The 10,610-nt window shown below is 38.8% G+C and overlaps 1 protein-coding gene across 1 annotated transcript in view; it reads right to left on the bottom strand.

The window, feature by feature from the left end:
* The window catches only part of Smp_174230 (hypothetical protein), a gene marked incomplete at its 5' end in the record, with an annotated part of 102,641 nt that extends 93,072 nt beyond the window's left edge, over nucleotides 1-9,569 (bottom strand). Inside the window, 3 exons of the mRNA XM_018788847.1 lie at nucleotides 316-679; nucleotides 8,710-8,742; nucleotides 9,567-9,569. Of these exons, the coding sequence (XP_018654349.1) occupies nucleotides 316-679; nucleotides 8,710-8,742; nucleotides 9,567-9,569 (400 nt within the window). The remainder of the gene's footprint in view (nucleotides 1-315; nucleotides 680-8,709; nucleotides 8,743-9,566) is intronic.
* Between the last annotated feature and the right edge of the window lie 1,041 nt (nucleotides 9,570-10,610).

Raw genomic sequence — 10,610 nt, 5'->3', positions numbered from 1 at the left:
CTCGAAATGTATTGCGCTAATATATCACATAATTCTGATAAACTTCGTCTTCTCATTGCATTATCGAAATTTATCAAAGGGACTAATTGTTTTAAAAACAAGATTTAAGTTGGATTATGAAATTGATTACAAAAATCAACTATTTTTTTCTCCAACCTACTAGATGGTCATCATTCCATATAGTGTCATACTTATGATCAAAAACAAGATCTAAATGCAAATTTTTTATCATTATATCACTATCATGGAAAATACATTTATTATAATTTTGTTAGTAATAATACCGAGGCATTATTGAGGTTATGTCTAGCTTACTTCGATCTATATAAAACAAAACTTTACCTGGATGATTAGAAGCCTCTAGTTCTGCATCCTCACACTCTGAAGCGGCGTCTAATAGAATCCAGTGAAGTGTGTAGAGTAACTTTGTTTCTGTCTGACTGAAATTCAATCGAGTTCGGTCATGAGACAATCCACAACTGTTTAATGTATGTTTTTGATGAGGTAGATCTGCAGCAGATTTGTCCCGTAACTTTTCCCGAAGCATTATAGCACCACAATGAAGTACGTGAGGTAATGCAGCCTTCACAAATTTCCATCTGCTTATTGAATGTATAGCCTCGCACAGAACTATTGATCGACCATGTAGTATATTTTGCACTAAAACCTTCTCAAAAGTCTGTATTATTTAAAAGTTTGAAAACAGTACATAGTTGTAAAATAAAGGTTTAAAAAATCGTCGTTTAATGTACAGTGAAATTCAACATGCATAGAACTTTTGAAGTTTGCTGTGATAGAAAAAAACCACTTTTTTAAGTAACTTGTTCAAACCACTACGATCATCAATGGCTACTTTATCTTGGAATCTTCGATTGTAAGCTGGGTCTTTCACTAGGTGGTGGTTGCATCTGAAGAAATCCCTCGTTAAAAAGACAGTTTGTAAATCGACTTACGTTCTGTAGAAAATCTATTTCCAAAATATTTCATAAGAATTTTCATGAGAACAAAATATTATTATCTTACAACAAAGCTTATCTTAGAAGCCCGGTTAAACAAAAGTATTTCCGCAGCTAGACTATTTGAAATAATGAACAAAAACGTTCTTTATGTGCCTCTACATAAACATGCAAAATCATTGATCTTATCAGACCATGACATTTATGTTGAGATTTGATTAAATATCTTATTAATTTGTATTGGCGTACTACTTTTTTTCAATAAAATATTTGAACGTGTTTATTTGTATGTACTGTTGTTCATAGTAATTAGTTGATACCCCCATAAGCTACTTTTTCTCTCATGCTTCACTTCAATTTGAATGTTACAGAACGCGATCAGGCAAATGATAATCTGAAGAAGTGGTGAGATAATATTCCCCCTGTTCGATTATCTGACTTAGTGATCAGCTTATATTCCTTAACTGAAGAAGTGTGAATTACTAAAGTACGGAATCGACTATGACATATCTAGTAATTGCCCCCAAATGCCCTGGTACGGCCGAGAGTGGGGAGAGTCCACTCTCCCTCTCCAAATGCTCTCATATGGCCAGCGAATATATAGCCTCTGCCAGGGAAGTCCTACTCACTGCCTTCTCGTGGCGCGGGTGTTGTTTACGAAAGTGAGAGGACGAAAAGCGAATGTCCGGCGCTTTAAACGGGTTGGTGGACACGGAGGGTCCACCTAGGGGAGTTGGAAAACCCTGATTTCAAGCCAATGGTGCACATGGGCTTCAGTATCCTGATGGAACGAATGGCGAATGAACCTGCTGTTGGTCACCGGTTACCATGGGACTGCATCTCCTCACGATGCTCCACTGCCTTGTGGATCAGACCTTTAGGTCAAAGGCTCGGGGTGTGGCCCCCTAAGAAAACCACCTGCTTCGGTTTGGGAACCCGGGCAGTATCACAGCTCACACACAAATAAATGAAATGATGAATTCTATTGACGATACTATTCTCGCCCATATAAGAAGCAAGACAATTTACACTATTATTATTATTACCATTATTATTACTATTATTATTATTATTTACTACGTTGCTTTTTCACTCCCTTTATTCCCAAATTGTGTATCCTTCCTTTCCAACTTATACAGTAGCTCGTCCATGGTGGAAAATCTGTCCTATCTAAACGATCTCCAGTCACTGTCTGGTTGAAAGTGAATGCTTCCACCGATTACGAATACTGAAGCAGTCTTTCTGAAACCACGTACGCCGTTCAAGCTGGCTTCCTTCAACGTTCGCACACTAATGCAGATCGGACAACAGATGGGGCTGGCTATGTCTTTAGAAAGTCTTAATGTTGATGTTTGCTGTCTATCCGAGACCCGTATTCAAGACTCTAGTGAAGTACTACAAATTCGTTCTCCATCTGTCGCTTCGAAAAGCTTGTTTCACGTGCGCTTATCCGGGGACTCTGTGGCATCTTCGTCTGGTCTTGCAGGCGTTGGTGTTGCACTAAGCGCTAATACTGAGGCAGCACTAATCGATTGGATCCCCATTAACAGTCGGTTATGTGCTGTTAGATTAGAAAGTTCCATCAAAGTGAGAAGAAACCGGCGTGAGAAACGGTGTCTTTTCGTCATCTCCGCCTATGCCCCGACAGATTGCAGCCCGGATGCAATCAAGGATGAGTTTTACCACCAGTTAACAGTTCTTCTCCAGAAAGCGCGTTCGACAGATATTGTAGTATTAGCCGGAGACTTGAATGCACAGGTCGGGCGTCTAGGCACAGAAGAGAGTCGTTTAGGTGGCCGATGGGGACTTGTTGGTCGCAGGACAGATAACGGGGACCGTCTGCTGCAACTGTGCACAGACCACAACCTGTTTCTGGCTAGCACTAACTTCCGGCAGTCATCGCCGGTGTGCCACCTGGCGTCCTACCTCTGCATCTCAAGCCTGGACTCAGATTGGTCACATCGCGATCAGCTACCGCTGGCGTGGTTGTGTACAAGACTGCCGCTCCTTTTGGAGTACCTATCTGGAGTCTGATCATGCCCTGGTCTGCGCCAATCTCACCTTACTTTTCAGTGGCCGAAGGATTGACCACCACCAACGGATCGATGTTAGTAAACTGTCTGCAACTTCTGTTGCAAGTAAGTATCGAGCGGAGCTAGCCTCTAGGCTAGCTACCATCCCACCGAAAAGTATAGATGAGCATTGGTTGCATCTTCACGACGCCATGAAAATGGCGAGTAAAGCCGCTTGCGGCTTCGCGAAACGTCCCGCTTACAAGCACTGGGTTTCATCTGGCTCCTTACAACTGATGGAAGCCCGTCGGTCTACTCCGGGTGACCGTGAGTTTGACCACAAACGAAGGCTGTTACGTAATGAAATCGGGCAAAGCTTGCGTAAGGACCGAGAAGCCTGGTGGTCGGAGCGTGCTAATGAGATGGAAGCAGCAGCTGCATCTGGTAACTGCCGGAAGCTCTTCCAACTCATCCGAGCCACTGGCAGCAAGAAGTCTGGTGTGAGTGAAACAATCTACGAGGATGATGGGATGCCAATCACTAACATCTCTCGACGTCTTGGACGATGGGCGGAAGTTTTCGAAGGGCAGTTCAACTGGCCTGCTGCTCCGGCAACATCAACCAGCTTGTCCTGCCCCCCATGGCCGGTGACGACCGATCCACCAAACGAGGCGGAAGTCCTCAAGGAACTCCAACTCTTGAAACGTTACAAATCACCTGGCCCAGATGATTTACCTCCGGCTCTTTTTAAAGATGGTGGTGACTTTCTGGCTAAGGAACTGACTGTGTTGTTTGCAAAGGTTTGGGAGCAAGAAAGTGTTCCAACATCATGGAATGAGTCGATAGTCGTCCCTATCTTTAAAAAGGGTTCACGTTGTTCCTGTAACAACTATCGGGGGATAAGTCTACTTCCGATTGCGTCCAAACTATTGGCTTCTGTCATTCTTCGTAGGTTGTTTAAAACCCGAGAACGATTAACTCGCGAGGAGCAGGCTGGTTTTCGTTCTGGTCGAGGATGCATTGATCACATCTTCACCCCCCGCCAAATGTTAGAACACCGTCATACTTATCGCAGGCCAACAATCGTAGTGTTTCTTGATATCAGGGCGGCCTTCGATTCGTTGGACAGGACTGTTCTCTGGGATTGTCTATTGAAGAAGGGTGTGCCTGAGAAGTTCATTAACATCTTAAAGGCCCTGTATACGAACACCTCAGGCAGTGTGAGGGCATACAACCACCTTTCTCCCTTGTTTCATTCGAGCAGTGGGGTTAGGCAGGGTTGCCCGATCTCACCATTCCTCTTCAACTTTGCCATCGATGACATCCTGGAAACAGCTCTGATGAATGTAAGTAATGGCGGTGTGGATCTTCTGCCTGGAGAACGACTTCTCGACCTTGTGTATGCGGACGATATTGTCTTACTGTGCGATAATGCCCAAGGCATGCAATCCGCACTTAATCAGTTGGCAATCAGTGTCCGTAGGTACGGCATGTGCTTTGAACTATCCAAGTGACAAGTGCTTTTACAAGGCTGGTAAGATCCTGATCCGAGACTCACCCTGGGTATTGAGCGGATAGAAGTAGTCGAGAATTTCGTGTATCTGAGTAGTTGTGTAAATGCTAGTGGTGACGTGAATAATGAGATTGATGCACGTATAAGGAAAGCCAGAGCGGCTTATGCCAATCTGGGCCATCTTTGGCGCCTTCGTGATGTTAGTCTGGCTGTAAAAGGTCGGATCTACAACGCGTCGGTGAGAGCAGTTTTGCTTGTGAAACCTGGCCTCTCCGAGTTGAGGATGTTAGACGTCTCTCTGTGTTCGATCATCGTTGTCTCCGAAGGATTGCTGACATACAGTGGCAACACCATGTTAGTAATGCAGAGGTTCGGCATCGTGTGTTCGGGCGCCGAGACGATAATTCAATTGGTGTCACCATCTTGAAACACCGACTTCGGTGGCTTGGACATGTTTTACGAATGTCGTCCCAGAGACTTCCACGTCGTGCATTATTTGCCGACTCTGGGACTGGTTGGAAAAAGCGGAGAGGATGTATGACATGGTGTCGTGGCATGAAAGAAAGCTGCAAAGGGCTAGCTTCTGTTGGTCCTTCACGACTCCCTGGCTGGGGTCCGAGAGATGGTGCAACACAGTGGCTAGAGACGTTATCAGATATGGCTCAGAATAGAAGCTAGTGGCGATCCTGCTGCAACCTTCTTTTACTTTCTACATAAAGCGTGGTTCTAACTTTCTTAACTGAAAGAGTCTTCTGGTTGTACATTTCAGTCCGCCTTATCTTTTCATCCCTTCCCTTCCTACTTTCATTATTTTGTGTGGCGCATATGTATCTGGTGCCCTTTTGTACCAATATATATGTGTTTAAATAAATAAATAAATATCTAGTAATCAGTTTTCTAAACTGTATATCAATTAAAATGATGGCCCCGCCATTGAACCACGTCTAGTTTAAAATAGATTTATGTATTGTCAAGAAGTCCTGATGCCACTGTTCTAACATTAGGTTAATAACAAATATGAGTAGAAAGTCGTCCAACCTTTAAATAAATGCATACATATATATGATTTAACTTTTTTAAACCTCGTTTACCACTGAAACTAATTAACAATATCTTAGGTTTCACCCCTCGAATTTTACAGATTTGAAATAATTGTAAGATGGAGGTTTACTCCATCCTGAAGAGCATTCTCTATACAAGCTTAAGTTTGCCTAATGTAACTTTATTCAGAATATGTTGATGTGAAATAATTTGAAGCTCAACTAGAACACATGATATTTATTTTTAATTGAGTCAAAAACATCGACGAATATTTGAAAAATATTCAGCTCTTTTCCTGAATAATTCCTTAATCCATTTGTTATGGTAATTTTTTAGGAAAATATAGCAATCTACAGTCCAGCCAAATGAAATTTATAGACTATAACTTCTTAAAGAAAACTCTTCTCTACAAAAATAAATTCTATTCATCCTCATTACTTAAATAAGAACTTCTTGTATTCAAAATGGAAATTGCTTTGAATATTTTCCAATGACAAGTATAAAAGTATTTATAGGGAAAGCATTCCTAGTCTTACAATTCTTTACTAGTGTCACAAATAACTTTTAAAAAAACATATGGGGACGGAGAAATAGGCAAGACTTCGTGGGGCTGAATTAATTGTTAACATAAACAGAAAGATTGAACAGCGTGTAAGATTGCAAAAGAAACCCACTGGTTAAGCTTGAGATAACTTGTCCTGTGCCAGAAAGAACAGTTCATTGAGAGAAGAAACTTGCGACGACATCAAAAAACGATAGACTTTCAAACGCGAATGATAACTTTATGGTATTGTATGCATGATGTAAATAAAGATGAGCAGAAAATTCATCTATACTACTGTGATAAGCTTTCATATACCATGCTTATGATTTCTCAAAGTTTAAAAACCTTAAATTATAAGTCTGGATTCCCCAATGGAATTCATGGATTCTTTTTGTATTTTTAATTGTTCATTTTTTACTTAATCTTCTTGCAATCAACATCTCACGTTGAGATACAAGCTGACTTAGTATGTCTAGCATGCGAACTAAACACCTTAGCTACTACAAGTAGAACGTGTAAACAACCAATTTACTTTTCTGCATTCTTAAAAACTTTATAAATGATTATTATTATCGCCAGTTACTAGCTTGATGGTGCACAAACAACCATCTGGATACAATTATGGTCGAATATCTGTAAAACTATTTTTTCCTCGACTTATAATAATTTAGCGTAGAATGGACTGTCATGCAATTACCTTGTATTCTGACACTCGTTCAAGGCTCTCATCGATGGAATAGATGATTTTAAGTTGAGTACCTAGTGAGTCTCGGTATGCGTCCGCATTTTGCTATTATGCCCATCAGCAAAAAAAAGTGAAATTCCCCCAATTAAATGGATGAAAAAATCTATGAATGAGGAAATGAAGAGTTCTACGTAAAGTAATTATAGATTTCGAGTAAACTTTGATGGATTATCAGGTTGAACTGTATATCTGTAGATTTACGGGCGGGTAATAGCAAGCACACTTTGTACCAATGTTATTCGCTTCCTGTCACTTCTTTTCAGATTGTACCGCTTGGAATTTTTGTCCTCTGAGCTATTCACACTGTAAACAAACTCCAAATAACTTCCTGCAATAGCACTACATATGAACCGCTGGATTCATCGAGTCTAACTGTTTTAGTAACGCAGCATCATAAGTATAATTACTTTCAAATCTATATTGGTTAATATTTGAAGTGTTAGTTATAATACAAACTATTTTCTCGAATATCTAATGATTAGATTAGTGAGATAAAATATGAAGAAACACGTTACCAACTACCTAACTTAACGAATCTTCTCTTAACATTTACAGAACTGTTTACCCGGTAGTTTTGGGGAGTTTAATAAGTACACGATCAAAAAAGGACGGTAATACGACCAAAACGTGCATACTTAATCGATCATCATGAACTTCTCGAAACATCCATAGTGAAGAACCAAATTGTTACGGTTTTAATCCTGTTGACCTACTTTTATTCATCTATTTCATTTCTCAAAGCTTTTTAGCCATCGTTGAGAATACACTTAACATCTTAGAAGTCTTTTTGAATGCATTAGACTTTATACTGTGTTAATGTACTTTTTAAAAAATACAGTGGACATTGAACATTTGAAGACAAATAAAAAAATTCTTCCGAAACATTGATTGATCTTATGTTGTTTTTCGACATCATTAGATTCCCAGTTTAAACATGTAATCACACCTAACAGTCTCACTGATAAGTCTGACATCCATCTAAAACAAGAAGAACCCTGGTCCCGTCGAAAACCTTGACCGTACGACAAAAGAGGGTAGAAATCAACTGAACGCCTTGAGACTCGGATACTCTTGTGATTGTTTGATGATTGACCGGTAGAACACTGTTATTTCCAATCCATAAAATACTTAAATACTATTCACCCAACATTTCATAATATAGACTTGATATAACATAATGACTGCTTATTCTGACAAGCAAATTTTAGAAAAGGAGAAGAATCATATGAATAAACATCAATACTGGGACCTAGTTTAGTTTTAATTCAGTTTTCTTTGCTTAACTGTAAACATGATAAACATAAAAGTTGCCTGACTGCTGAAACTTTCTACTCTTCTTGAGACAGGCCAGAAACCTATTCTCGTACAGGTCAAAATCTATACAGTACTCTGGAGACTTGTTTCACGGTCTGTTAATGATCCTCATTTGTCATAAAAAAAGTACTCGTTTGATAAAGTGGTTGACTGATCATATAAAATTTAATTGTTTGATTGTTAACAAACAAATTACGAAGAGGAAAAATGGAGCAAGTACTGAGTAAGAAAATAACATATAACAACAAGCAATATATCAAATACCGAAGGGCCCGATATATCTAACAGCTTGACAAAACAAATGTGTATTTATTTAGCCAAAAACACTTACAAATACTTTTTGGATGGATGAAATGTAAGAAAACATTGAAACTAAATGGAATAAAGGTAGATAATGAGATTCAGAAGCTTAACGAGTCATAAAATCCCCAAATGACTCAGGAAAAGAAACTTTTGTTTAATCACAGTAGAGTAAGCCGTTATATACATACACTGCCTTTTCGATCGAAGAACAATACAACTTAGCAACTAGGCAGAAATTTACGCTCTAAGCTACAAACTACGTTCAATATATTAATACCAACCTTAGACTGGTAGGTTACTCGACGACCAAACCTCTGTAACCAAAAACAGTAAAATGAAGTTTTAGGTTACCAGGAATTTACTAAAACGATAATTCGTAATTTTAAATTACACATACAAACCGAAATTTGTTGTTTATTAATAAAGAAATTAAAGAAAACTGGATAGCAAAATATAAAATAAAATATGAGTCAATAAAATGATGAGATTTCGAAGGCGATTATCAGTACCATTCTTGACATCTGCAGTTTTCTATACGAATGCTATAAACATTAGAAGAATCAAGTAGTAGCTTACCAGGAGTTAAAGATATATTTAAAAAGCCGTGAAGCGTTCTTACTGGTAGTAAAAATCACGGCGAAATGAAAACTTGTATTGTGATCAGATAGTACAATAAGTGATTTTCAGAAGGTTTTCAGGTTAGTATTCTTGGTCAGATGAAAACTAAAACTCCTGCTACATACATACACTTTCACTTAAGATTTCCAAGCAAGATTCTTTTGGTACTATCAGTATGCGCTCACAAACAGCTACTCAAGAAATTGGAAATATGACGTCAGATAACTATAAAATAACGTCTTGTGTGCATCGTGAATTAATTCTAAGTTTTCACCAGTGGGATTAATCATTTATAAGCTGCTCAAACTCCACCCTTAAGAAAAAAATACACTTAATCATTCCTCATGACTTTCTCTAGAATACCATCAAAAAACATGGTAAAATGTCAGAATCACTGAGGGCCTATAGATATTTCTAAATATAGAAAATTCATTACTCACAGTACAAACCCCGTCCCTTGCTGAAGGTTTCTGCAAAAAAGAACTGTGCAAATATGACATATAGTTAATTCACAACCTACCATGTCTGGGAAAATAGGAAGCTTTGTATTGGTAATGGAATGTGAGATGATGAAGACTTGTTCATTGAAACCTCATGCGAGAAAATCAGTCAATTAATTAAAAAGCGTTGAGATTTGGAATTAAGTGGATCCTTCTATCGTATTAAGGTACTTTGTGTGCTATATGAGTATCCACAGCTGCTTATATGTAAGAACTTCGAGACAAATAAAAAGCGATCCGACGACCTGATAAGTACATATAACTCATCTACATTTATTATTGAAGACAACCGATAGCAATCAATGATAGTAGTAGCCTAATATTGAATAGTCTAGTTGTTGGGACACGAAATCGGCAGTGTGTCGTCCCGAGCGGGTTACAAATATAGCACTCGAAAACTTGCCAATAGGAACTGAATTGAATTTTACACCGTTAAACAAGCCCAAGAACAGTTGCTTCGTTTTTTAAAATTCATTGAAGGAGTACGTTTACAGATGGAATAACCAGGTCTCAAGAGGAATTTATTCGTTTAAATGGATTTAAGCATTATTCTTGTAAATCTGGCACTACCCTATGTTTTAATGTAGATATTCGGTTGAGTATTATCACAAAGTCACGTCACGACATATTGTGAAACTTTTTTTCTACTGTAGACAGAATGTATAAAAATCCCCACGCTCCTCAACCTCCACATGTAAAGAAATTTACCCTTCTGCATACCATGATCAAATGGTTCAAATGCTTGTTGACAGAATAGAAAAAGCTTTCGCTTATCCGGCTTCCGTGTCTAGTAACAGTGAATCACTAATACCTCCAGGTAGGAACCTAAGTATATTAACGGTAAAAGAGGATAAAGAAAGTGGTAAATCATAGTAAGATACTATCCCTAGTCCTTAAGAATATGTCAAGTTTTCTCTTAAAGGACTCCTGGGAAGTCGTTTGGACTAGCCAGCGGCGAATTCCAGCATTTTACTATTCTCAAGGAGTAGAAGTTGTGTCTACAGTCCGTTCTGCCTCCATTCACCCCCATGATTGTCTTAAAGCTTGAAAGTACTATTAAGAAG

The sequence above is a fragment of the Schistosoma mansoni genome, chromosome W (genome assembly GCF_000237925.1).
Source record: "Schistosoma mansoni strain Puerto Rico chromosome W, complete genome".
In the NCBI taxonomy this organism is placed as follows: Eukaryota; Metazoa; Platyhelminthes; class Trematoda; order Strigeidida; family Schistosomatidae; genus Schistosoma; species Schistosoma mansoni.
This window is presented reverse-complemented; position numbering and strand designations above follow the sequence as displayed.